We start from the raw sequence: 27,405 nt of genomic DNA, 5'->3' as shown, positions 1-27,405 counted from the left end.
GAGAGGCCAAGAGGTGTTCTGTGCACGTGCATGGCCGTTTTCCCAAACACTGGCACACGGGACCTATTTATTTTCAAGTCACCATGGGGTTCCTCTTGTTACCTCCTTATGTACATAGAGAACTTAATCCCCTTTCTCAGCTTTCCTAGAAGGAGGTGGCTGCAGGTCCTGAGTTAGTTAAGGAATCCCTGTGGAGGAAGATCCAATCTGGGTCGGCCCTTCTCTGTGTTCTGTGCCTGGTTGGGGGATGCAGCCGGCCTTTGGGGGGCATGTTCCCTTGCCTGAATGAGGGATTCAGGCCCCAAGCAGATAAGGAAGAGTTAAATTCATTGGCTCTTTGCCAAGTGAAGAAGGACAAAGGAGATTTCTCAAGTCGGGGAGACATTTCCCTGATGGGCTGTGAGGTCAGGGGGACTGTCCTGGCCCACTCAGGGCCCACTAGTTGCCCTAAATTGGCACTAGCGTCCCCACTCCCATCTCTGATACAAAGAGGGAATCCCAAAAGCTTTTGTGGAAAATAACTTGTACCTGTTGCTGGGTTGCCAGAGGATTCTGCCAGCTCCCCTCCTCTCCCTTTCGGGTTCCTACCATCTCGAGTGGAAGAGAGCAGCCCCTGAGCGGAGGGGGAGTGATAATGTTCTGGGAAGCTGGGGCAACCTCTCGGTGGACTGCCCCTGGGGAGGTAGCTCTGGCTGGCCTCGAGGGCTTTGGATTCTCCCCAGGCCTGAGTCTACTGTGTTGAATAGCATGGAGGTCCCAGCTGCCTGGACATGAGGAGGAAGTGACATAGTCACCAAGACAGAGATGCGTGGGTTGTGGGGAGCACATGGTTCCAGAGGGACAGAGCTAGCAGGAACAGAGTTGGAGCAGCTAGAGGGGGCCAGCAACAGAGTCCTAAGCCAAGTTTGTCCCTGTGTCTTGTGACAGCTGGACACGATTTGACGCCAAGCCATGCAGGCCCAAGGGCACTTTGGAAACTGCACTCTAAGTCAGTAGTTGCACTTCCCTTCTGTTCTTGGCTCGTGCTTCGAGCCCAGCAGTCAGGGGCCCCGTCAGTTGCCATGGGGAGGAAGCAGGAGGCTTGCTGGCCAGGGCCACGAGGATCAGCGAAGGGTGAAGAGGTGGCTCTCCCTGCTTCTGAGACTGGCTCACTCTAGAGGTGCCAGGAGGCAGGTAGGGGAGCAAGAGGGAAGGAGGAGGAGAAGAGAGAGGAGCCGAGGTCCTGGTGAAGTGCTCTCCTGTACCTGCCGTCTGCTGCCTTCTCAGGCTCATGCTTCACGAAGTCCCAGGTGCCATGTACTCTGGAGGCAGCATGGGAACTGCTGGGTCCTCACAGGGCGGTCAGAGTCTCAGTGTGAAACATGCTCCCAAACATCTCCTGTGGGGAAGGAGAGGGGAGTGGAAGGAGCAGCTTTAGACCTGTTGGGTTCAGAGGGGCTGCAACCAAGAGGTAACCTTATGGACCCCTGGCCAGAAAGTAGCATTGTGAGTGAGTGTGTGCATGTGTTAGGGTTTGACTGTGAACGTGTGAGTGTGAGGGTTTGAGTGGAATGTGTGTGTGAATGTGTGAGGGTTTGAGTGTACATATGAATGTGTATGTGAGTGAGTGTGCATGAGTGTGTGTGAGTGTATGAGAATAGGGGAGAGGCAGGGTCAGCCTAAGAGGAGACTAGGTCCAGGGTGAAAGGAGAAGATGCCTGGACTCTAATTTGGAGTGTCCTTGGTGTGACCTTCCCTGCATCCCTGCCCTTTTGTGGCCTCACTCCCATTACTAGGCAAAATGAGAGCTGAGATCAGATAAGACCGACAGTCCTTTCTGGCTCTGATAAACTAGTTTGGTCTTGCCCAGGAGTTTGGAACATTCTGGAGATTCCACGGGCCTAGAAATCAGCCTGCCAAACCCTGTGTCTCTGGCTGCACTTCTTAATGTCTCCTACATGCCGTCAGTGTGCCCAGAGGTGTGCTTGGGGGCCATGAGACTTACGCCCACAAAAAATAGGAAGAAGCATCAAGTCTGAGGTTATTTCTATCTGGTTTCTGTTAATTAGGGGCATTGAGGTTAGTGCTACTCTTCATGTTGGGACCACAAGGCCCTGTGGGGACACCGACCCCTCCCATCTGCAGAGCTCTTAGCTTTTAAGGCCTGCCCACGTGCAGTAGTATTTGTCCCGCTAGAATCTGCATCCTTAGAATCCATCTGACCCTACCAGGATACAAGTTTCCTAAGGGCAGGAGTCTTTGTTTTGCTCATGGCCATATGCCCACCCTGGGACTGTGTAGGCAAACAGTAGGCACTCCATAAATATCTGCTGAATTAATGAAAGAACAAAAGAATCCCCTGCTAATCTTGTGAGGTGGATGGGCCAGGTCTTACTCACATTTCCCTTATTCTGCTGTGATAAAAACTGAGGCCTGGTGTTGTTGTGTGGCTTGCCCAGGATCATGTGGTTGATGTGTTGGAGAGTTAAGAATAGATGCCTCCCCCCATCCCCATGCCTTTCAGGGAGTGAGAAGAATTAAGATCTGCTATTAAAAGAAAGATGAGAAAGAAATGTTGACTTCAAGGTGACTGTTCTGGCCTGAATGTGAGAGAGCCCATTGAACACCCTGGATTCAAGAGGGTCTCCTTTTTACCCCTTCTTGGCCCCCAGCCCCTGCCCCTAAGCTTACCTGCTCTAAATCCCAGTAGCTAGGGCTCTCCTCCGAACCATATAAGGAGATCTCAGGGTCCACTGGAGCCTAGAGAGAAAAACCGGTGCAGAATGAGCTCCATGACTGAACGATGAAGTTTGGGGCGGACAACAGGCTTTGGGTGGACACCATGTTTCCTGATGCACAACGGCTCTCCTCCTTACCCCTCCCTTCCCTGCTTCACAAAGTGCAGCACTGCCCTGGTGTTCCCCACTACACCAGGCAGGCGTGCACCAGGGTCTGCCCACCGTGGGCATGTTAGAAGCAGGGAAGGTTTACCTGGCTTACAACGACAGACTGCCAGCTGCCTGACCTGGACGAATCTATTTCCCTCTGTTTCCTCATTTGTAAAAGTAGGGTAATCAAACTCTCTGCTGGCTTTCTACTCACCATGCTGTTGAAAAGGTGTGGTGTAGTTTATATATATGAATGTATTCTGTGATATGTAAATATATTACATATAATTTAAATACACAGACTGTAATAACTGGACATTATTTGTATAGTAACTAGTGAGGATTCTTCCAGAGTCTCCCTCTTCCTGCCATGTGCATGAGGTTCGTGAGCTGGGCCCCTGTGTGGGTTCCCTCTGTGCGTCTGGGGTGGGAGCCGGGCTCCCGTGTGTCCCAGGCAGTCTTTCACCACTTAGAACAGATGGCTTCACCTTCCTCAGTCTCTTAAAGCAAAGAGCAAATGGTTGCTCTCGGGCCAGAAAGGGCTGTCCTGTGACCCACAGATGGTGGGGAGGGTTTTATCGAGGGCTGGGACACAGAATCTTGGGAGGACAAGGACAGAGGCTAAGCTGGGAGGGGGCACTGGGAGGTGGCCGGTTGCAGGGAAGGCCTGGGCAGGAGCCCCAGTGGGGTGGGCTTTTTCGGCCTCCTCTGCTTTATGGAGTCCTAGACAGTGTTACTTGTAGCTCATTTGCATACCACTTACTGAGCTAGTAAATTAAATGTCAAGAAACTGAGACAAGACGCAGCAGATTCAATCTCTTTGTTCATCACCAGCCTGAAGTCTCCAAGCTCTGTTAAATTAAAACAGGCATGCTCATCCCCGCCCCCACTCCCACTGCCCAGCCTGGTCTAGAGAGGAGGAGGCAAGGTGAGCCAGGGAGTATGCTTCGGGTATCTGTGGGCCTGGACATCATTTTTTCATTTCTTTCTTTTTGTTTTTGTTATTATCTGGACATTAATATTAATGAAAGATTTTACAATATACAAAAGTGCTTTCAAGTGCCATAAAAGATATAACTATCAGTTCTTCCTAAAACAGAAACCAAAGAAAAATGCTTTGTGGGAGGTAATGTTAGTTTAGGGTGCCCGTTCTACAGGTAAGGAAGTAGGTTCAGAATTGGTTTTGGAGCACCAAACTTCTCCTACGTTCTTCTAATGCCCCCTGGTCGTGCTAGTTCAGTGTCGGGGGCTGAGGATTCCCCAGGCGCCCAGACCTTACCTCTTGGAAGTCATGTCTTGGGGATACTTCTCTGGCATTTGCCTGGGCAAAGAGGACTGCATCGTGTATGCTGGGAAAGATGTGGTCGCGTTCTAGACATCCATCCTCAAAGACGCCCCCATGACTGATGTCGCGGTACACCTGGGCTGGAAGGAGGAAAGATGACAGCCATTGTGGATTGGAGCCAGGAATGGGGGAGGTTGGTGAGAGCATAGGAGAGGCCTGAAGGTTGCTCTCCAGGCCTCCAAGGGCTGTGGCGTTGGCCTTGCAATATCAATTCTGGACAGCAGAGGGCAACATGAGCTTGGAGATGCTGAACCTTCAACCGGGCACAGGGAAGCAGTTTGGGGGAGTCATTACTTTGTGGACATTGGAGAAAGGCTACAAATGTTCATGAGGAGGCTGCTGCCAATTCTATCCTCTGAGGGTCCGTCCTTTCTCCTGCTTACCCAGAACTTTCCTGCAACTTCAGTGTGTGGCAGTGCTCTTACTCCTACGGAATCCTAGAGCCGATTTCCTGAGGAGTATCAGTGAAGTGGGAGGAACCCTCTGAGTCTAACTCTGGAGCGCATGCGCGCCGGTCCTGCTGTCACAGATTCTCCCAGAGCAGGGTCTGCCTCAGCCTGGGATGTGCTCAGGCTGGTTCTGAAGCTGGGCAGGCCCCTGGAAGGGCTGAGCCTCTGTGGGGAGCGGCTGTGTGAATACGTGTCCCTTCATGTTCGCTTGCCTGTCTGTGTGTACTTGTTGTGTGTCTATGTCCCTGTGCTCGACGTGTGCGTTAACAATGTGCAAGTCCACTGCAATGTGGACACGTCCTCTGGCTGTGTATACGTGCCCTTTGGAGACTGCGTGCAGAGAAAACTGCATATCTACGTTTCTTGGGTAGTAACAGTATGTGTGTGTTTTATTATTCAAGAACTTTCAGATGCAGAGAAGACCCCCAAATTTATGTAATCAATCCCCTCATTTTACGTAGGTGACAATTGATCCCCAGACAGATAAAGTGACTTCGCCAAAGGTATATGGCAAATTAGTGGTGGGGCGAATTAGAATCCTAGTTGTCTTTTCTTAGCCCATGGCCTCCCACCCTGCCCTGGGATGTCTGCACAGTCTGACCACAGTCTCTTCTGACTTGTGTCTAATGAGCACGCAGTAGTTTGGGGGAGTGTATGGGTGCTCTCATTTTCACCCCCTTCATTGTTCGTCGTCCCTCCAACCTGCTCCCACCTCCCCTCCTCGCTGGCCTTTTCATCTCTAAATGTCCTGCTTCCCTTACCGTGAATGTTCACCAAGAAGACCTTCNAGTGACTTGGCCAAAGGTATATGGCAAATTAGTGGTGGGGCGAATTAGAATCCTAGTTATCTTTTCTTAGCCCACGGCCTCCCACCCTGCCCTGGGATGTCTGCACAGTCTGACCACAGTCTCTTCTGACTTGTGTCTAATGAGCACGCAGTAGTTTGGGGGAGTGTATGGGTGCTCTCATTTTCACCCCCTTCATTGTTCGTCGTCCCTCCAACCTGCTCCCACCTCCCCTCCTCGCTGGCCTTTTCATCTCTAAATGTCCTGCTTCCCTTACCGTGAATGTTCACCAAGAAGACCTTCACACCGATCTTCCCATAGGTGGCGCTCAGCTGCCAGCGTCCGGGTAGGGAGACAAAAAGGAACGGAATGTTCTGAGTGGTCTCAAAAGTGATTCACAAAACCCATTGCAGAGGGGAAGCCAAACAAATAAGCAATCCTGAGAGCCCTGGCAGCCAAAGATAAAAATAGCAGCAAAGCACACTACTTCTCACTGGAGTGTTGGCTGGCAGCTTCTCTGAAAATCGGGGAGGAGCTGGGCTTTGCCTAGGAGGTGGGCACTTCAAGTAGCCATGGGTGGCCCCTTCTGGTGGGGCCAGATCTTTTCCTTCAGTAGCTTAGATTCCCAGACTCCACCTGCTTCTGACTTGGTGGCTTTGGGCAAAAGCTGAAAGGGAGGCCTAAGGCCTGGGGAGGCTAGGGCCTCAGCTGTCTGAGCCCCCAGCTGAAGGTGGAGCTTCTGTGCACCTGGCCACGGTGATGTCAGCCCTTATACTCTCTGTTCCCTCCATTCCCCTCATCTGAGCCAGCTCCGAGGTTGGCTGACTCAGCCCTTGGAGACAATCGCTGAAAAGCTGTCAGATGATTCATTTATTCAAGGTGTCCCACGGGCTGCCTGTTTGGCGGAGGTTGTGGGGCACAGATATTTCTTCCCTTCTCAGCTGGCAGGAACCAGCTGATGCTGTAGGGTCTGGGTGGGTGTGGAAAGGAGCAGCAGACCGAGAACCAGGGCCATGCTGGACTCTACTCAGAGGACCCTCATGTGGTTCCTGGTGGCTTGAGAGGGAACTTGGGATGGCTTCTGCTAGCAAGGGGTATGAGGGGAGGGTGGAAAGCAGGGTCTGGGCCTCTGGCCTCCCTGTCCAGCCACTCATCGTCTTGGGCTCTCTGGGCCTGCTCCGCATGGGGCATCTTGTCCTAGTCACGTCTGGGAAAAAGGGATCCTTAGGAACACCCTCCTTGGCATGTTCCCTCCCTCAGCTCTTCACAATAATGCTCCAAGAAAAGGAAGCGTGGTCAAGCAGGGGTGAGGGTGTGCGTGGGGGGCGACCGGAGCTCTCTCTGCCGGAGGGCCTCACCTTGGCCAAGGCTTTGATGCCCATCAGATCCACAAAGCTGACCCCACTCATGTCAAGGATGAGGCTGTGGAAAGTGATGAAGGGTGGGACACTGGCCAGCCTGGGCTCACCGGAGGTCTCAGCAGGGGTCCGTGGCTCACACTGAGAAGCTGGGGGGCTGTCAGGACTCAAGGTGATGTAGGACACGCTGGCGCCATTAGCAGGCGTCTGGTTGTTGTTGGGGTCAGTTGGGGAGGGGTTCTCAAAGTCCTGCTGGAGCTCCTGCAGGGAGACAGTCTGGAAGGTGGGGGGAGGGCGTCAGCAAACGGAACTGGACTTTGCTGTGGCTCAGGTGGGGCTGAGGAGCCACAGGTGTGGGAGAATCACTGAGTCTGATCATGATGAATGCCAGCCCTGAAATCCTCATGGGAGAGTCATCTCCCAAGGCCCTTTTCTTGGGAAGGGCCTGCAACTTGGTCCCTCACAACCTGGACAAAGTTACAGGACCCTCTAGGAGAGGCACCGAAGCCACAAACCTTTGGAAATAATTCAGCTCTTTTTTTTGCATTTGTCTGTGCCTGTTTCTCCCGGGAACTCCCACACCCACCTCCACCATGCTGCTCTAGGTTGGCTGGGTACCCCAGGAAATTCACTGCTGCTCCCCTCCTGGGGTTGCTGATAAGTCCATGGGCCATATCTCGTCTTAAACAGAGAATTGGGGGACATGGGTGTTGGCATCCCCTCACCCAAGGAGAAGAAGGGTGAGTGGCCCCCAAGCAATGTCCACAGAGACTTTTGTCTTTGCCTCGAAGGGTGCTAGGAGGACGGGCCAGAGGGTCCAAGATCAGAGAGGGCATGGCAGTTCCTAGCCTCAGTTCACCTTGGTCTTCATAAACAGAGACTTCCTCTGTTGCGTGGGCATCACTCTCCCCTTCTTTTGCTTCTTGAGGTATTTTTGCTTGGCCAGCAATGCCTTCTGGGGGTCCACACCCGTCTGTAGGGAAGAATCAATAGCACGCTTGCCTTGAGCCTCTTCGGAGGAGGCCTGCCCTTGGCTCCCAGCTTCCTTTCCTCCACCTCCTGGCCACTCTTTGTCTAGTCTTTCTGGTCACCAGAGGACTGAGACTCACCTTGGCAATGACTTTTTGCCTGAAGATCTCTGAGTTGGCAAAGTAGAGAGGAGAGCAGTAAGTGACGATCTTGATCCCCTGGATTTCCTGGACCTGTGACAGGAAGGTTGAGTTCAGGTAGCAGAAATGTCTTTATTGATGGTTTTTTAAGATTAATTAATTAATTATCTTTAGAGGGGAAGGGAAGGAGAGAAGGAGAAAAATATCAATGTATGGTTGCCTCTTGTGAGTCCCCTGCTGGGAACTGGTCTGCAACCCATGTGCATGCCCTGACTGGGAATTGAACCATGATCATGGGGTTCGAAGGCCCACACTCAGTCCACTGAGCTATACCAACCAGGGCTATTGATATATTTTTTAAGCTCTCTTTTATCTGGGGTGGGGCAAGGCAAAAGAGAAAGGTTGTAAGCTTAGATTACCCACCCTATTGTAGGTCTTGGGATTCACATAAATGTCCATGTCCATGACCTGGGCCAAAGCGTAGCCATTTCGACTGGATGAAGAAGAAGAAAAAAACCTGAGTGGATGCTGAGACCAAATGGACCTAGTGGGAACTGAGGTGGAGGCGAGGCTAAGGCAGGGCAGGAGGGGGTCCTTGCCTCACCCCTGGGCTTGTTGTGTGTGTCTTTCTGCACTGGAGACGCACGCCTGCTGGCTGAGCTGCAACCAGAGAGGTGACAGACCCTCAACAGAGCTCCCAGACAGGGGCTCAGCGGGCAGAAGGAGTGGTGACAAGCTTAAGTGTCCTGAAAGTCACCATTTCCTGCTCTAGAGTTCTCAAGAGGAGAAGGCAGGGTTTCCCTAACATTCAGCATCCTTCCTACTCTGGCCTGGAGCCCCCGGACTGTTCTGCTTAATCTCTTTATAGGAAGAACATGGGGTGGGGTCCCATCTGATCTGGTGTCTGGCAGTGCCTTCGGAAGGACACTGAGTCTTACCCACCTGCTCTTCATCTACTTTCTCTGCTCCCCCCCCAGCCCTCCAAGACCATGATGGCTTACTTGGTGTTTTCAGGATATGGGAAGTGAGATAGCCCAGTCCTGGCTGGGTTGGGCTTCCTTAGACCTGCAGTGTCTCCAGGGCCTGGCCCAGAGGGCGGCAGAGTGAGGTGCACTGGGCCAGGCCTCAGCGTGGGAGCCCTTGGCAGGCTGGCCCTGGGGGCCCCCCCATTGTGTCTTGGGGGAGGGGCTGTTACTTACAACTGGGTCTGGAAGACCACAACCAGGATGGAGAAGGCGACACCCACTGCCACACCATAAGGCAGGCTCAAAAAGAAGGAGGAGAGGAAGCTCACCACCCAGACACACTGTGAGGGAGAGAGATGTCAAAGCAGACCTGGGAAGAAAACTGCCTCTTTTCAGGAAGTCTTCCTGGATTAGCCGAGGCCATTCTCTGCTAGCGCAACCCAGACCCGCCCGCCATTTGCATGCCATTTTTGCACTGTTTAATGTTTTTGTGCTTCGGTTGCGTTTTTCCGTTCTCCCATTTCCCCTAGATTGAATGTGGGTCACTGATCTCGTCTGGCATTGAATAGACAAGCCCAGCACACATAGGTCTTGGAGGGCATAATGATAACAGCAAGAGTCTTCAGTCAGTCCTGAGTTCCAAGTTCCATTCTCTTACTTCCTGGCAACGAGAGTCTCGGTTGCCTAATCCACAAAGGGGGAATAATAATGTTTGCTTCATGGAAGGACTAACGAGTTAAGAAACATTGGGGCCCAAGCCCAGTGATGGGTACCCAGTGGGTTCCCAATAAACATGAGTTCCCTCTTTCCATCTACCCCTTGGCTGTGATTCCCACTTGGGCTTTGGGGTGCTTCCTGGCCTGACCGCCTGGGGCCTGGTGGGTGGGGGGCAGGATTGGATTCAAGTTTGGTAGTTGCCCTCTCTGGTCCTTTAGAGTTCCCCAAATTTCCCTAAAGGAAATAAATCTGCCCAATTTTTCTAGCGAGTTTTGAGGATTAGATGGGAATGCAAAGCGCTGTGTGAGTATTTGGGACCAATTGCCATGGCCAGAGACTGGTGGGTGGGGAGAAGCGGATCTGTGGGCTGGGAAGCGGGACCTTGTTTTCCTCCTTTCTCTCCTCATTACTCAGTCACTCACCCGGGGACTCCAGGTGGACCACTCACTTCTCTAGCTCCCGGAGGAGACCACACGGCCCAGAGGTTTGGAGCCCAGCACTTGGGGTTCCGACCCTGGCTCTCCCAATAACTACCTCCGCGGCCTCTGGCGAGTACCTTAGTGACCTCTCTGAGCCTTGGTCTCATCATCTCGAAAGGCAGTAAGTCCTCTTGCGTAGGTTACGGTGGGGCTTAGGTGGGGCTGGTGCAGTGCTGTCAATGTGTGGTAGCTTCCTTACTGCTGCCCAGTGGGCAGTGTGGTGAGAACGTGACTAATCAGAACTTAAGTCATGTTTGCCGAGTGCTCCGTGGTCACGCAGCGCTCTCCCACGATGATCTCATCTCATCTTCGGAGCCCACGGGTAACGCAGCCACCACGGTCACCCCCATTACAGGTGGGAAAATGGAACTCCAGAGAAGCCTGGCAGCTCACTTAAGACCCCGCTCTGCTGGCTTTATGTTCTAGATTCCTTCTTTCTTTCCTTTTCCTTCCTTCCTTCCTTCCTTCCTTCCTTCCTTCCTTCCTTCCTTCCTTCCCTCCTTCCTTCCTTTCTTTCTTTTCTTCCTTCCTTCCTTCCTTCCTTCCTCTTCCTTCCTTTTCCTTCCTTCCTTTCAAAAATTTTTATTTTTGCCTTTTTTGGAACTATCCATCAAAAAAATAATAATAGCTAAGTTTCATTGAGAGCAAGATATTATTTGGACAGTGTGCTTCTTTTCTGCTTTGTCTCATTTCTTCCTCATAAGCAACCCTAGGTGGGGCAGAGACTATAAAATATCCTTTTCCTGGTGAGGAAGCTGAGACTCAGAGAGGTTAAAGAACTTGCTACTGACTACAGAGCCTAGAGCGTCTGAGTTAGGATTTGACCATAGGGTGTCTCACTCCAAACCTGAGCTCTTAGCACTCTGCTGTGCCCGTTAGGAAGCAGCGGACCAGAGAGACCGTTCACAGGAGAAATGACAGGGCCTGAGGGCGGAGAAGGGGGCAGGGCTCAGACAGATCCACTGAGGCCACCCAATACCTACACAGTCCAGTTTGCTTTTCCTCCACAGGTAGTAGGGGTCGGCAAGTTGCTTGAGGGAGTTCTTGAGGTTGACAGCTATCAGGGCTCCTAGCACAGACTAGGGAAGCAGAATATCGTTCCTATCACTGGAGTGTCCCCTTCTTCCTGCCCTTCCTATAAAAACGCATGACCCTGGAGCCTGGCAGGACAGAGCTGGAGCTCCGGAGCACTTCCCCCACGGCCCCACCTGATGTCTGCACTGAGGCTTAGGGTTGGAGAGCACGGGTGAGAGAGCCACAGGGCACCCCTGACCCCATTGTCACCCTTCCCCTCTTCTCTCGTACCCACGTGGTCCGTGCCTAGAGCCTGGGGAATCAACCCTGAGGTCCGGAGGCTGGGGCCACCCTGAATTTATGAGCTGTACCTCTATGGGCACATCACTCAGACTCTCTCAGACTCAGTCTCCCTCACCTGTAAAATGGGGAGAGTAAGCCTGTGTTGTCTGTCTACGTCACAGGTTTCGATTAGGACAGAGTGTGTCAATGGCAGTGCTTGGCCATCTATGAAGTGCTGCATAACCCTTAGGGGCCGCTCTCACTGGAGCCTTTGCTGGCCTCTGCGCTCTTGTGGGGCTCTTACCTTAGGGAGAGGGTACAGATAGGACCCCAGGACCAGCATGGTGATCATCACCACCAGAGATACACACAGGCTTGCCACCTGTTCAGAGAAAGAGTTGGGAATAGGGGGAATTGCTGACTCATTTCCAATAGACGCCTTTGGTGGCAAGAGACTAGGGAAGGGAGAGGAAGGCTGGAGGAGCAGCCCGCTGGCATGCAGGCTCCCAGGATTCTCTGGGGCAGCTGTGCTGCTGCCCCCCACCCCTTCCTCCCCCAGCACAGTGCTCACCTGGGACTTTCCTCCAGCTCCGTCCACAGCCAGAGTGACGGAGAGAGCACAGCAAATGACGTGGATTTTAAAGAAGGAGCCAAAAAAGTTGCTGCAGCCCAGGGCAATCATCTCCTGTGGGGACAGGCATAGGATTGGGTGGTGACAGTGAACCGGGGTGGGGGGGGCGGTGGCAGGGTGCAGGACAAACCTAGTTGGCCATGCAAGCTGGATCTTGGGCCTGGAGCCTGATCTACTGCTATAAAGCCAAACACTCCCAGTCAAGCAGAGGTCAGCTTCTGGGGTCACAGACCCTCACCCCAGGGATGGGCAGCCTTCCTCACCTCACTCAGCCCAGAGCCCTGAGATGTCTCTTGCTGGGCCTCCATCGGCCCTGGCCCATCCTGCTCGGTGCTGCCGGCGGGTAGCTGGACTTACCTGGTTAGAATCCACGTCATAGCCGTGCTTGCTTGCCAGGGTCCGACCCATAGCCAGGTTGATGACATAGCCCACGATGGCCAGGGCAAAGGCTGTGCCAGCCATGTCCTTCCACTGTGAAACCATAGGCAGCACAGGGGTGGGGAACCTGCCATGGAGCCAGAGAGGAGGCGGGGCCCAAGGGGTGAGGGGAGGGAGGGCAGCGCCGACTCCTTCAGCAACCCACGGGGACCAGCTGACCCCACTTGGAGCCAGGGTCTCATGTGAGTTGCCCTTTCAACCTGAGTCCTCAGTGCAGAGCTATAAGGCTATCACTTCCGTTGACAAACTAGGAATCTGAGGCTTGGAAGACCTAGCTTGTCCGAGGTCACAGAGCCAGCTACTGGCAGGGCCTCGTTTGTTCACGCCCAGACTTGGACTCTTTACACTCACCAGTCCCCAGTGTTGCGAGCACCCCCACATCTGCTCCAACTCCACAGCACAGCCTTGCCCGACCCCTCCCAGGCCCAGCTTGCCTGGCACAGAGCGGATGTTTAATGAATTCGCTTCATCCTAATAGCTTTCTGCCCACGTGGATTAAAAAAGCCAATGCATTAGGACAGGGCAAAGAGCCAGGTGAAGGCCATCAGGGAGGCATGGCTCTAACCACACCCCTGGAATGAGACTTTGGGGGAGTGGGGCAGTTAAGATTCCCTGTTCGTAAAACAGCCAGCACTGGCCTCTTGTGTGGCTCTTCTCCATAGTAAGTACAGTATTCACAGCTGGTCAGTGTCGTAGACTTATAGAGCACTTTCACAGAGTTCGTCCCAGCTCGGCCTCTGAGCCTGGGCCTTGGCGGGAAGTGAGGTGGGGGCGGTGCCAGGCTCTCCAGCCTCCTGGACTCACCCTTGCTGGATCTCTCCCACGATCTGCATGTGATACTTTCTGGGCATCTTGCAGCCCCCGGAGACAGCTGTCGCCACCACTACCTGCAAACCCCAAGTGGAGGATGGGGATTGGTTTGAAGTTGGGGTCAGGGAAAGGGTCTCTCCGAAGCCTCCCATTTCTCTGGGGAACCCAGTTCCCACTTGCCTGCCTCTTTGAGGGGAAGACCCCCATGGAGCAGGAAGCGTGGGAGCCATATTCAGGGGGATGGAAGGGATTCGCCCCTCACTTCCTGTCTGACTGGCTGACAGTGCAGGGGGTGAGGGTGGTAGGGGCTCCCTGGCCTTGGCTGTGGCTGGGTTTCTCTTCCCATGGCCCCTCTCACACGGCCCTCCACACTCAGCACCGGCGCGGTCCTTACCACAATCATCTCCGTGGGGATGGGGAAGCGGATCTTGTGCATGTAGCGAGCATTGAGCTCCTTCACCAGCACCAGGAACACACCGCTAATGAGGGCGAAGATGAGCGAGGCGATGTTGGTGTGGGGGAGGCTTTTGCAAATGTCAATGAAGGTCTGGTGGAGAGAGCATCGTGCCTGTGGGCTCCCACCCCTTCTTCCCACCCTGCCCCACCCTTGGTGTCTGGCCAGGTGAAGGGATATCACCAAGGCTCATGGAGGCACACCGAAGCGGAATTTAGACCCTGGTCACAAACGCCATTTTCTACCACCCTCTCCCAAAGGGCGTGTCTGGAGAGCTTGCTGGGATAGGAATGCTGATTCCCTCTCTCTTCCTCTAGAAAGAATTTAAGCTCAAGGGGGAGGGACAGAGACTGAACATGAGAAAGGAATTCCTAGGCAGTGGAATGGGAAGCTGACGAAGGCTGCACCTCCCCTTTCTGCAGGGATTGGCCACAGAGAACCTCACCGTGTCCTCGAGGCCGTGTGTGGCCTTCCCTCAGCATTCTCTCCTAACATGGGGCCAGCTGGCCCCTGCCCGAGAGCATCTCACAACGAGGAGCTCACAACTGATCAAAACAGTGAGCTCGGCCGTGTTGCCAGCTTGAGCCCCTCCTCATTCTCAGGGCACAGCCCTAGACTCACAAAGACGATGGACCCGGGGCCTGCGTAGGAGGGGATGGTCAGTCCGAAGATGTACTTGAGCACGGATATCAGGATCTGCAGGCCAGCAGCCGTCATGAAGCCCCGGATGAAGGACTCGGAGAGGTAGATGGCCACAAAGCCGAACTGCACGAAGCCCAGGCCCATCTGAGGGGTGGAATGACCGAGAGGGACAGAAGTTCCATGGCCGCCTGATCTAAACCCAGGGCTGAAGTTCAGCGCAGCCCTGGGCAGCAGCAGCTTCAGGGAAATGAGTCCTTTGTGACCTTGTCCTGCTCTTCACTGTGCCAGCAGAACTTTGGCCCCTTTGGGACACCGGCCTCTATGTCACCATGCCTCTCTGGCTTTAGTTTCCTCATCTGTCAATGAAACTGGCCCTCCCTCGGTATTTCCTCTGTCCGTGGATGACACCGCCATCCGCCCAGTTGGCCAACTAATACACTGGGAGTCATCACGCCCTCACCTCTCATATCCCATCTATTGCCAAACCCAGTTAATCTTGCCCCCGGCAAAATGTTCCTAGGTCCACCCCATCTCCAGGGCCTCCACTGGTCTGGGCCCTCAGTGCTCTTGCCTGATCTCTACAGAGTCTCCCAGGAGGTTCTCTGCCTTGACCGAATCCACCTCCCACCCATATTTTCTCCATAGCCCAAGTGATCCTTACACTGCCAATCGGACCTGAAGCCATTGCCTAGGGGACAGACCTCAGGCTTCCTTGTCTGGTCCACGCCTACCCTTCCAGCCTCCTCCCTGGCCCATCCCAAAGGCTCCCAGCTCTTCAGACCCACCACACTCCTGGCTTTGCTCTTCCTGGCCAGCCAGCCCCCTCTGCGGCCCCATGTTTGGGGGGCATGCTTTCTGTGCCTGGACCATCCTTCTAGGCCTCATTCATTTGCTTACTGGTTAGCTTCCAGTCACCCTGTAAGGCTTGGCCGAAATGTCAGTCACCTCTCTTTGAGGAGAGGCCTTTCCTAACTCTTTTTAGTGTTCCCCAAACTATTTGTACATAGCTCTATTATGTTGCTTATCTCACTGGCTACAAATTTATCTGTTGACATGGCTACTTCCTCTGCTGGACTGAGAGCCTCAGGAGAATGGGGCCTCTTTTTTACTTATCTTTTGGCCCCAGAGCCTAGCCCAGTTCCTGGCACAGTGGAATAGCTAAGAAACATTAACTAAGTGAATGAATGAATGGAAGGTGCCCTGTGAGGTTGCTTCCTGCTCTCGCATTCTGCCAGGCTGTGTTTCCCTTCATGAAGCCCTTTGCGTGTGGTGGAGAAGAAGTTCCTATTGTGCAGGTGACACTGTGGCTTGAACAGAAGAGGCGAGAGGGGGACAAGTGATGTCAGGAGAGAAGAGGAAGAGGCTGGCAGGAAGCCGGGCTCCAGAAAGGGAGTGGAGAGAGGTGGCAAGTCTTTGAGATAGTCAGGAACTCAGGAGGGTTCTATCAGGTGTGGATGCTGGTCTTAGGGACCCGCTGGAGAGAGGGGCATGTATCCGGCTTTTCCAGATCTCTAGTGGCCCTGAAAATGGGGAAGAGGGGGAAGGTAGAGCCCTAAATCAGCTTTAAGGGCAGAGCTGGGTCTTTGAGTCAGCGGCAGGGTGGTCTGCTGTCCTCCTGGCTGGGGCCCTGGCAGGGATGTGGCTGTTGCCCTCACCTGGATGATAGCAGTCAGGCAGGCCAGCGTTGCTGACACGTGCAGCCTCTCGGCCTCCATGGCCGCCGTGTCCACGTAGCTCTCATTGGTGGTATTGTTGAAGACCCGGAATTTTGACTCGGGGGCCAGCTGCAGACAGATGTTACCCACCAGGATACTGATAACAGCAAATGTACCTGTGGTGTCCCATCCAGCCAGCAAAAGTCAGAGGTTTGCACTAAACCTGTGGAAACCATCAGGGGGCCCAGGGTTGCTCCCCACCCCTGGGGAAGGAGCCCGGGGGCCTCCAAGGCTGCTCTCCAGCATCACCACTCACATCTGACCTCGAGCTACACTTTTCCTGGTGCCTTCATCTTACTGTATTTTGCCATGTATAACACGCACCTTTTTTTGCCCAAAATTTTTGAGGGCAAAATAAGGATGTATATTACTCGTGGGCAATACCTGAAATACATTGTATCTGTTCTTATGTCTTGTAATGATTTGTTACATAAAATTTCTTGTACCATAATATGTTCGAGAATAAATGCTAATTTTTTTTATAATACAAAAAACAAGTATTTAAGTGTAAATATAAAAATCACAAAATTAATTTATTAAATAAAAAATTGAATTGAAAAGTTAAAATGAAAGATTTTTTTCCTGCAAGTTTGGGCCAAAAATGTGGGTGCACATTATACATGGCCAAATGCAGTAACTGTTTATAATAGTATTTCATTGGGCACGTGAGGAACTGAGCTTGGAAATACAAGCAGGACCTGACCCAGAAATGGGCCCTGTGACCAGGCTCTTTTTCTCAGTCTCAGTCAGCACCTGAGAACTCCAAATGTCCCTGCGGTGGCCTGCTGGGACCAGCCTGGGGGTTAGACTGTGATTTCTCACAACCATTTAGCACTTTATGGTATACGGTTTATTTTTTCCACAAAGCCTTCCCCACATTCCAGGGAGGGAAGCAGAACAGGCAATGCTAACCGAGCTCACAGAAGCTAAGTGGTTTCTCCAAGGTCACAGAGGACCCAGGACTGACACAGTGACGGTCCCACCACCGCCAACCGGCACCGACTGGAGGAGAATGTAGGAGGAAAATCACTCGAACCCCTTCTCCACACCGCCTGTCCTCAGGATCCAGGCTACGCTGCCTGCCGGGAGGGGAGGGTCTTACCTGGCACCATCTGATGTATGCCCCCCAGGAAGAAGTAGGTCAGGAGGGGGAAAAAGGAGGAGTAAAGGCCATTGACTGCAGGAAGGTTGGCCAGAAGAGCAAACGCCATGCCTGCAGAAGACGAGAGGGTGGGGGCTCAGGGGCCGAATGGGTCAGGGAGGCCACAGAAAGTGGGGGGGCCGGAGAGGAACGGGCCTGGCTGGGAGGACCCCTCACCTTGTGGGACCTGGATGGATCCACCACTGAGGCCTCCGAGCAGGTCGGGGATGATGGAGTCTCTGATTTTGTACCTGGGGAGCCAGGAGAGTATGGGAAACAGCCCAAACACCACAGTTTTGATCTTGGCCGAGGAACATCTGGAGGGAAAACAGGCAGATTCCCAGTCAGTGCTGCCCTGGCTTGACACCCCGAGTCGGGGAGGGATTACAATGTCCTGTTGCTGGTCATTTGTCCATTCAAAATGCATTCAAAATTTGGTGAGCACTCATACTGTGCAGTATGCATGGAAACTGAGAAGAACAGGCAGGGACTTCCTTTCGAGAGCCATCAGAATGCCCTGTGCCCTAGCTGGAGGTCTTCCGACTGCTGCTGTTGCCTGGGAAGTCTGTGAGACTTGGCTCAAAGGCATGGATTTCATGGGTCTTAACCTTCCGAAGTGGGACGTCCAGCCCTCATCTCAACCGGCTGTTCTCCGCGAAAGGCTTCTCTGAGTTCCTGTCTGGATGAACACAGGCCTGGGCCCCTAGTCCAGGCTCCGGGTGAGCCTTGTGTTCAACCACGAGCTCCCATCTCCCCCACTGGACTCCGCAACCGCGGCAGTGAGCGGTCTGGCTCTCTCATGCCTTTCTGTAGCTTGTGCATGACGTTGAGGCGCTTAGCAAACATTTGTTGAATAAATGAATGACTGAAAGGGTGAGCTGATATCGAAACTCAGCCTGTCCCGTACATTCACAGTAAACTCTCTAGGCCCACTGAGTACATACAGGGCGGGGCAAAAGTGGGCTTCCAGTTGTTCTCATGGAAAATAACACAATAGTTAGTAACCAATAATACAAGGATAAACTGCACTTTGCCTACCCATAACTGTAAACTTGCTGCTGCCCCACACTTTACTGCTGAATGTTTCTTACTGATACAGACTCGCCCTCGTCTTTCTACCGTGCATTTGCTTACTAAAAGCTCTGGTTAGCGGATTGTTTGCAAGGGGATCTGAGTGGGGGCCCTCCCCCACCCCACCCCAGGTTCCTTGGTGAAAAAGAAAGAATAGGTTATAAGCCTGCTGCTAAACCTTTCCTTCCATGGAAAGTTACTATGTTCTCACTGTAAAACTTCAAACAATACCAAAAAAGTAGAAAGAAGCTCAGTGTGAGTGGAGGCTGCTGCCGTCTTTCTCAGAACGTCCCCCAGAAGGAAGGCGGCGCTGTCCCTGCAGGTGCCCCTCCACGGACCCCAGTCCTTAGTGTGTGACGATCCTGCACGGGGGTCCCGCCCTGTTCGCTCATCAGGGGATGGAGTAATGGGAGCTGTTCGTCGGTCAGTGCAGGGTGGGGAGAGTCGCTCCCTGCCCTGTTTGTTGAACACCTCCAGGTCCTTTCATAGAAACTCGGGAGTGGCAGGAACAAGGGCCCGTGAAGTCGAGGGTGACAGCTGGGGGACTGATGACTAGGAGAGGGTGGGAGGCGTTGCTTTCCTTCTCTCAGCTGAGGGAACTCACGTACCCTGGGCCCATCCAATGACTCACTGGCTGCGCTGGTTAGGCCCCCTTGCCTGCCTGGCACTGATTCTTGCTCTTTGCTGTTGCTCAATGGTAGTTTCCCTGACCCTGGGTCCTCTGGATTTCACCAAGGACTGAAATCTACACAAACAATGCTTTGCACCCTGCACAGTCTGTGCAGATTTCCTGTCCCAACCAACACTCTGTGGAAAAGCATCACCATTGGCCTGTGACTCCCTAGTCTCCTCTGGGGTGGGTGGGTGGGGGGTAGACTGGTGGTAAATAGCTTAAAGCATCTCCAAAGCCTTGTCTTAAGAGAGAAGCAGGAACTGTCTCAGGTTTGTTTGTGGCAGGGAAAACTGGACTTGTGAACAGAGAGCTGGTTGAGGAAAGAAAAACAACCTGCTTGAAGCCTTGCACCTGCCCAGTCTTACTCATACGCCTGCCATATACTGAGCAAAACAGTCTGAAGCCTGAGAGAAGGGCTGGAGAGTGAGGCTAAACACCTATCTGGAGACTCCAAAAGCCAAGAGGGAAGTGGACAGAGGGATTAGCTTTCTAGACATCCATTCATTCATTAAACAAATATTTACTGGCACAGCTTCTGTGTGCCAGGCACTGTGCAAGGCTCTCGTGCCAGCCTCCTGGGGGTTGGTAGTTCCCGACTTCCTTTTGTGGTTTTCATCATCCTAGTCTTTTAGGACAACTGTGGATACCCTCACCCCTCCAGCACAGGAACAACCCAAACTTAAATTCTTCGGGCACCGAAGTTGGCAGAGCCCACCTGTCCAAGGAGCACAGCTGTGGGTACTGCGCCTGGACACTGGGCACCTGAGGCCTTAGCTGGAACTAGGAGGGGAGGGAGCCTCTCAGGAGGGGTAGGATGGGGCCTGGACTTTGGATGGAAATGGACGTGGGTGATTCCCCCAGTCTGAACCAGTTCCACCTGCATCTCCACTTCAGCCACTGCCAGTGACCTCAATCCAGGTCACTGAATCAGCCATTTCCCCCAGGGAGTGAGGAAGCGTGAGCCAGCCCACAGTGAGGCTTGAGCGAGGTCTGCCAGAAGTCCGGGAAGGGGGAAGGGGAAGCTTGGAGCCTCAGGCTTCCGGAGTGTGCGTACAGGTCACTTCATGGAGCCCCTCCTTGGAGGAGAGGTTTCACTACCCACCACCGCAGTTCCAGAGATCTGAGACCGGATGCGGTCAGGGGCTGGCAGGACAACGTTCTGGTAGGTACCCTTCAGGAGAGCCCAGGGATTTACAGCCGCCTCTGGGCCTTCTGTGGCCTGGGAGAGGAAGGAGCATCTAGGAGGGGACAGGATGTTGCAGTAGGACTGTGATTCCCCCCGGCACCCATGCTGTGGCATGCCCACCCGTAACTCCGAGGAACCCAAGAGAGACCTGAGTGGGCTGAGGACGTGGCGAGATCCCATGCAGGGGCTGGCGGTGGTCTGGCTGAAGCTGTGGATGGTCCTTCCTGCCTGGGAGTCTCAGGCCAGATAAAGTTGTAGTGGCTTCAATTCAGGGCTCTGAACCACACCCCCCCCCCAGGGCTTTCCCCAGCTCTGTCCTAGGGGTGCTGGTGCAGGAACCGTGGGTTTTGGTGGGGAGGGGAGGAGAAGAGCCTGGGCTCTGGGTCACATTACCTGAAGGCATTGTGAAGCTTCTCTCCCAGTGGGTACGTGCGGTCCTTCTTCTCAAACTCATCATCGAAGAGGGTAAGAGAGTATGCAGCTCTGTCTACCACGTAGCGGGGCCTGGGCTGGCTCATGCCTGGGGCATTTACAGGCTTTGGGGGAAGCAGAGAAGGGGAGGATGAGGGGCATCCCTCCCCAGTGCCGGTAGGGTTGGGTCTTCTCTCCCTAGTGCTCACTGCAGCAGTTTTATGCTGGTCTTCCCCGCCCCGCTCAGAAGGTGACTCCCTTCCTTCTTTCAAATCCTTCCAACAGACCCACTTCTTTCCGTGGCCTTCCTTCCCGGGCACTGATGATACACACTCACCCTGGCTGTTTTGCTTGGCGCCCAGCATGTGCCTGGCACTGTGTACCTGTGACATCACTGTCACCCCCGCTGAACACCAGGCCAGAGAAAAAAAAGGTGGGAGTGGGAGGGCAGGAGTCACAGCTGGGATTCAGCATGTTGATTCTATCCCTTGCTTCCCCCCAAGGCCCCTGGTGCCTCTGCAAGCCCCTCCCCCTCCCCAGACCTCAGTTTCCCTGGCAGAAAGGTTAATGCCATTCAGTCGGCTTGGAGGAAAGAGAACAGCCTGCCCAGAGGCAGGGGGTGGCCAGTGACCTCAGGGAGTCCCCTTCTGGAAGGAGATGCCTAGGACTTCACCAACAGGTTTCCCAGGGGATGGCATTAGGACGGTCTGCGCCCACTGGCTCTCCCATGCTCCCTGTGCCTAACCTTTGCCCTACTCCCCGTGCTGGTGTTTCTCTCCACCTTGGTTTTCTCGCAGCTTTGCTGATGTCGCAGGAGCCCAGCTGGATAGCTAAGTGCTGGGCCCTGGAGGTCTAGAGGAGGTTCCTGTGTGAACATTTCTCCTCTCCCCTCCAACCACTGGACTGCCCTCCTGTCCCCTGCCCTCCAGAGCTGGGAGAAGCCACCCGGAGGACCTCCATGGGGCAGGCTTAGAGGGAGGGTTGAGTTCTGGGTAGTGGAGTGTGTGGAGTGGCAGTGGCCAGTCTGGCAAAAGATTTGAGATGGGGTTGAAAGTAAGAAAACACTCAGGGCTAGGGCTGCCCCCCCTTCCTAGGGGGGAACCTGGGTGCATGGAAAGTTGTCAGAGTGGAGCAGTGGATGCCTTCTGCAGGAGAGGACACAGGGCAGAGATGGAAAGTGCGTTAACTAAGGTCCTAGAAGCCGGGGTTCTGGCCTGGCTTTACTGGTGCGGTGATAGGGGTGGCATTTCCTCTCTGAACGTCAGGTTCCTTGTCAGTGAAATGGGGGTAGCAGCCATTTCATAGGGTTTTGTGAGGGTCAGATGAGGTAACGGACAAGAAGATTGTATAAAATGCAAAGAACGCTGCAGATGTGAGTTGTTATAGTAAGATGGTGCCAAAGTCGATAAAGGTTGAGCTGGTGCATTCCATCCATTTGGTTGCGGGACCCCCAGGTCCTGAGGAGCTATAAACATGGGCTGGAAATCCAGCCAAGCTGTACAGCACAGCCCTACTGTAGGAAAAGTGAGGTGGAACCTGCCCACAGCGTCTGTGCCCAGCCCCGTGCTGGTGCTTAGTATGTATGCTGCAAATGCTTGTTGAGTGAATCAATGCATGGTGTTTTGGAGGAGACAGGGCAGAACTGAGTAGGAGCCATGGCATGTGAGACATCCCAGTGGGAGAGGTGAGAGGCAGAGCGGTGCAATGAAAACAGCACATGTGTTAGAGCCGGCGGCCTGGGCTCAGAGATTCGGTTTCTTCATTGGTAAGTGGGGACAGTAACAGTCCCCGTGGTTGCTGTGAGGACTAAAGGAGCTCCTTTGTGTGAGGTGGCCGGCCTTCCAGGGTGCCCAGCACATGGCGGTGGCGATGAGCGCTATGATTAAGAAGGGAGGGTGCTTCCTTCCTCCCAGGAGGGACTATTCAGAGACTTCCAGACCTTCACCCTCCATGAGGCGGGATGGCCTTGCTCCCACCCTGACCACAGGCTGGAAGGGTCTAGCTTCCCAGGGGGTTTGCCGGGAGGGCCCTTCAGGAGCAATGAGTGAGGAACATGACCCTCTGGAGGAGCCCAGAGCTCCAGCCTGGCTTCAGAGAGAGAGTTATGGTTTAGGGGGGGTTCTATTCCAGGCCACTTGCAAAAGCACAGCCAACATTTTCAGAGGGCTGACCTAGAAGAAGGGGGTCCCTTGGAAGGGCGATGGGAAATCTAGATTCCACGCCAGCTGGCAGGCAGTGACCCCGGAAGCCCCTTCCCTGGCAGCTTTCAAGGCTCTGAGTTCCAGCGTCTGTGGGGAGGGGATCGTTACCATCTGACCCCACCGAGCCCCTACTCTCTCCTCCCCGCCGCCCCCCCCCCCCGCCCCGGCGCCCACCCCGCTCCCCCAGCCCTGTTTCTTCATGTTCTGAGTGGAACTTTTCTCCCTGTCACCCAGGCCTATTCTCCACATCTGTCCCTGCCCTCTCTGCCCCCAGCCCCCACGTCCAGTCCTTCATCAACCCCATTACTGTTTTCTTCCAGTGTCTCCCCTGTCGCACCCTGCTGGTCTCATCTCACACCTGGACAATCGCGATAGCCTGCCGCTTCCCTGCTGCTTCCCTGCCGCCACTGCCCGCCCCCCACCCGCCGCCACTGCGCCCTCTGCTGCTTCCCTGCCGCCACTGCGCCCCCTGCCGCCACTGCACCCCCTGCTCAGCAACTTTTAGCTGCTTCATTTCCAGGAGGATCAAGCCCCAACTCCTTAGATTTAGCATGTTTTTTTTTTTTCACTATCCAGCTCTGTTCTGGTGGAGTTGGTAAATTTGTTGGCTGGTTCTCCTGGCACCTTCCAGTCACCCCAAACAAGACTAGCTCAGTTTTACCTCTGGGGTTCTGCCCACACTTTCCTCCTTACCTGAGGTACCCTGACTCATTCTGCCTTTCTAGACCTGCCCATCCTTCAGACCTGCTTAGGCTCCTCCTTCCCTCTCCTCTTTCCTCACCTTCCTCCTGCCCCTTCCCATTCTTCTATGAAGCTTCTCCTGACCCCCCACCCTGGGACCCCTTTCCCCTCAGATCCCCTCTGGGGTCTCTCCAGGCTGTCCACCAGCATTGGCTCTGGCCACTCCTGGCTGTCCCTGGAGGAGGTGCCCTGGTCATACTTCCTAATTCCAAGAACAAGGGTTGAGGTGGGTGGGGTTTAGGATGACAGGAGGTTGCCTCATCCAGAGCCAGTCCTTCAGGCCAGGGAGGAAAGGGGGACTGGAGAGGTGGCGAAGGGCGGGCAGTTCTCTCCTAGACAGTTCCCTGAGAGTTAGGGGGCTTCCAGGAACCCCCAGAGAGGGTACCTGTGGTGTTATGTTACGGGTGGGAAGGTGAAAGAGGGGGCAGGGACAGGACAGGGGTGTAGTAGGAGTGATGACTTGATCCCTAGTTCAGCAAACAGAGCCTGGCCTAATGATGTTAGTTAGCATCGCTAAAAAAAGTTAAGTGCTCAGTTGCCAGGTGTGTCTCACCAAGCCCTGCCTCTCTTCAAACAGCACCTCCATCCCCCACTGGATCAGGGATAAATAGCAGGTGCCATGGACAATACTGAGGGACAATAGGGTGTTTCTGCCCCCTCCCCACTGTGGAAGGAGGGCAGGGCAGGTCCTGAATTACTGGAGAGACCCAGAGGTGGGCTGGGTCTTTGGACTGGGGACTTCGGACAAGTAGAGGGAGGGAAGGGAAGAGCAGAGGGTAGGAGAGGTGGGTGTATGGACAATTCCCAAGGCTTGGCAGGGAAATGGGGTGCTGTCTAGGGTCAGGGGATCCACAGGTCTTGCAGAGCTAAAGAGCTGGGGGGGCGGTAAAGGGGAAATGGAGTTTGTTGGGAGGGCATGTGACCCTTTCTGGGCTTCTCCAGGACCCCTCGTCAGAACCCCAATTCCCCCCACAGTGAGCTCATACAAAAGAAAGCCCTCAGGTATCTCCACCCAGTGCCTAGGTCTGGCTATACAGGAGGATACTGGGGGCAGAGTTGGGCTAGTGCACAGTGCCCGAGTTAATGCGTAGGAAGGCTTAGACCGGCGCCCGGCCCTGGTCAGTGCGCAACAGATTCCGACTGTGTTATCACTACTGCTACTACAATTACTCTGGCAGGTTCTCTTCCTTGCTCTGAACTGCTCTGCAAACTCAGGCAGTTCACTCTGTCTTTCTTGACCTCGTATCTGCCCTTAATCACCCCTTGCCCCCTTTCCCCATGCCATGTCCCTCCAAAATTTCCCAGGACCGGTGAGAGGAAAAGCAGAAAATCTTTTTAGAAGAAGACAGAGGAGCCTGTGCGTGGGGTTAAGGGCAGGTCTGGGGTGACTCTGTCATCGTGACCCAGGCTGACCTTTCCTGATCCCTGCCCAGCTGCGAGTGTGGGGGGTTCTTTGATGTGCACTCGTGCCGGGCACGGAAGCAGTGCTGGCTGGCCGACCCACCCTGGTGCTGTTATCACAGGTTCCTACCTGGGCTGTTGCCGGGCTCTGGGGAATGGAAAGGTCACTTTGAGATTTTCCCTTTGCTCCAGCTGCACAGCGAGAGGGCTGCCTCTGACTGGCCAGGCAGGCGGGTGGGAGTGGAGGCTGGGAGAGGAGGCTGGGCTCTGAGCTGGGGACCCTGTTCGCAGCAGAAGGAGTAGGGTATGGAGTGTGGTCCTGCAGGTCTCTCAGGCATTTATCAATAGTACTTCTATTTCTGTTGTCTACATACCCTACCCGTTCCTCACCCCAGTCTCATTTCCCCATTAGCAACGTGAGGGGGAGCATGAGATGCCCTGAATCGGCCTCCCCCCTCTGGTGTTCTGGGGAATGCCATCCTCTAGTCACTACTGCCACCCGGCAAGGCCCCACCCGTCTCTGAGCTTGCTCCCCCCTCCCTCTCCGCTCTCCTTGCTGGGGACAGGGACCGACGCAGGGATGAAGAAATAAGCTCTGGCAAAAAGATCGAAAAGTCCTTTCCAGCAGTGAGACCTGATCAAGCTCTTGGGATCCCTGAAATGGCTATTTAAGGTTAGACACCAGGATGTCTGGAAGCTTAGGGCTGGGCTCACCTGGAGGCAGGCGAGTGGACTAGGAGACCAGGGTGGGGCATCCACTCTAGTCCAAAAAGTTGGTGCTGAGCTGGCCCCCATTCCCTTGGGGGGGGGGGGTCATTGGGTCCGACTCTGGCTGTTTGGGACTGTGCAGCACACACTTAATTGTGCCCGTCCCTGAGTGGACCGTCAATGTAAAGAGAGAAAAGAGTCCATCTGTGTTTCTGGGTTCCACACACACGCACACTCAGAACAGCCAGCCAGGCCTGGGAAGTTCCAAGGAAGGCCATCCTGGCAGTGGGGGAGGTAGGTGTGCTGGCCTCCAGGCTGCCGGGAGGCAGCAGTTCTGAGTGCCAGGGCCCTGGGAGAGAGTGAGGAGGGCCTGGGGGCTCTGGGATGGGTGTCTCTATGTGAGGCCATCCAGGGGGAAACCCCTCGCCTGATCTGCCCAGACTGGGGGCTCTGCCTCACTGAGGGGCATGCCCTTAAAGCCAGTTTTCCTCCCCAGACTCAGACCCAGTGGGGCAAAGTGTAAGTGTGGTGTTTACCCTAGAATGATAAATGGCTTGCTTGACCTAGGTTGGGGACCCAGGGGGCTAATTTAGAGGAACAGGGGCAATGCTTGAGGGTGACTTGGGTCCCCTCAGATCTGCAGGTAGGAGGCTGGGAGTCAGCAGAACTGGCTCTAACCCTCCTGCGGTGAAAGATTCACCGGGGAGTCAGATCCCCTGGGTCCTGTTCCCATTTGTCTGAAGAAGCTGGACCCTCAATAGCCCTCTCCCACTCCTCGGTTTTTCTTCCTTTTGCCTCTTCCAACGTCTCAGGCCTAACGGCAACAAATGGACTCTGCACAGCCCATACAGGTGCCCGGAGCTGGTGGAGAAGTGAATGAGTGAATGAGGACATCTCAGGGGCAGAAGGAGGGGCGGACAGCCCGCAGAGCAGGCCCGGGAGCCAAGCATTAAGAGCGTTTTTGCTTCCAAGACTAAAAGAAAAAAAGGGGAGAGGTGCAGCCAGCAGCTTCAAAGGCTGGCGCCCTGAGGAAGGTCCAGTATTTTTGTTCTTTCCTTTGCAAAGCAAAGAAGCGCTTGCAAAGAAGCTGGGTGTTCGCTTCACTCCGGTTTGGGGTCCGGCAGACCTCCTCCACCAGAGCCTCCGTCCTATAAGCTCCCTTTAGCCTCTGCTGTGTAGCTCTGGACCTCACGCGGAAGTGAAGACCCAATGGGCTCCCTCCTTCAGGGCGGCGGGCTGCTCTCAGACCCAGGCAGGGGCCGGAGTCCCTCCCACTGGTTGGTACACAGCCCACCCCCTGACCAGTGGGTCCCTGCCATCCCTCCTCCAGCGCTCCTGTGCCCAGTGGGGTGGGCTGTGTGGGGCTTACCGGTGGGTGAGCAGAGCCTGCTGGGCAGGGCCACAGGTGTGTCTGGGCAGCGGGCAGCTGAAAGGTGTTCCAGAGGTGTGCGAAAGGGTTCTGCTCAAATAATCCAGGGAGGCGTTTATAAATAACTTTACCTCAGGGCCGAGGGGTGAGCCCCAGCTTCTGATTGGCTCAGAGGGGAAGTGGTTTTGAACACTACACCGTGGCTAAGCCTGAGGAGATAGGAAAAGGAGATAAGGAAAAAAGGTCCCAAATGAACAGCCCTTTTTTGTTTTACCTGAGGAGCAGAGCTGTTTGATGGGAGCTTGGCACTTCCTAAATCCACCCTGAAGACAATAGGTCACATTCAGTGGGGCCCCTGCCCCGCAGGCTCCCCCAAGGAGGCCAGCCGAGGCTGAGGAGGGGACAAGCAGACCCCTCTCCCAGCTTGCTGTCCTGTTGCTTAT

The 27,405-nt window shown here is 54.3% G+C and overlaps 1 protein-coding gene across 1 annotated transcript; it reads right to left on the bottom strand.

Moving 5' to 3' along the window:
• Positions 1-95: 95 nt before the first annotated feature.
• Positions 96-27,044, bottom strand: SLC26A9 (solute carrier family 26 member 9). The gene is made up of 21 exons (XM_037067136.1): positions 26,963-27,044; positions 20,525-20,667; positions 17,379-17,518; positions 17,163-17,273; positions 16,001-16,176; positions 14,325-14,489; positions 13,644-13,796; positions 13,244-13,326; positions 12,359-12,506; positions 11,942-12,055; positions 11,675-11,752; positions 11,058-11,153; positions 9,113-9,219; positions 8,337-8,406; positions 7,914-8,006; positions 7,664-7,777; positions 6,805-7,080; positions 5,724-5,778; positions 4,147-4,292; positions 2,671-2,739; positions 96-1,378 (listed from the first exon to the last, which is right to left on the bottom strand). The coding sequence occupies exons 2-21, from the start codon at positions 20,647-20,649 to the stop codon at positions 1,331-1,333; spliced, it is 2,367 nt and encodes a 788-aa protein (XP_036923031.1). The 5' UTR covers positions 20,650-20,667; positions 26,963-27,044; the 3' UTR covers positions 96-1,330.
• Between the last annotated feature and the right edge of the window lie 361 nt (positions 27,045-27,405).

The sequence above is a fragment of the Sturnira hondurensis genome, unplaced genomic scaffold (assembly GCF_014824575.4).
Source record: "Sturnira hondurensis isolate 20B ecotype Veracruz unplaced genomic scaffold, ASM1482457v3 Scaffold0017082, whole genome shotgun sequence".
Lineage (NCBI taxonomy): Eukaryota > Metazoa > Chordata > Mammalia > Chiroptera > Phyllostomidae > Sturnira > Sturnira hondurensis.
The sequence above is the reverse complement of the archived record's forward strand: the minus strand, read 5'-3'. Positions and strand labels throughout refer to the sequence as shown.

Coding starts and splice junctions, on each gene's coding strand:
- SLC26A9 (XM_037067136.1), bottom strand. CDS start 20,649: ATGAGCCAGCCCAGGCCCCGCTACGTGGTAGACAGAGCTGCATACTCT. Junction 14,490..16,000: donor GCCTGACTGCTATCATCCAG/GTGAGGGCAACA, acceptor TCCACCCCTCAG/ATGGGCCTGGGCTTCGTGCA. Junction 5,779..6,804: donor GCATCAAAGCCTTGGCCAAG/GTGAGGCCCTCC, acceptor GGACGCTGGCAG/CTGAGCGCCACCTATGGGAA.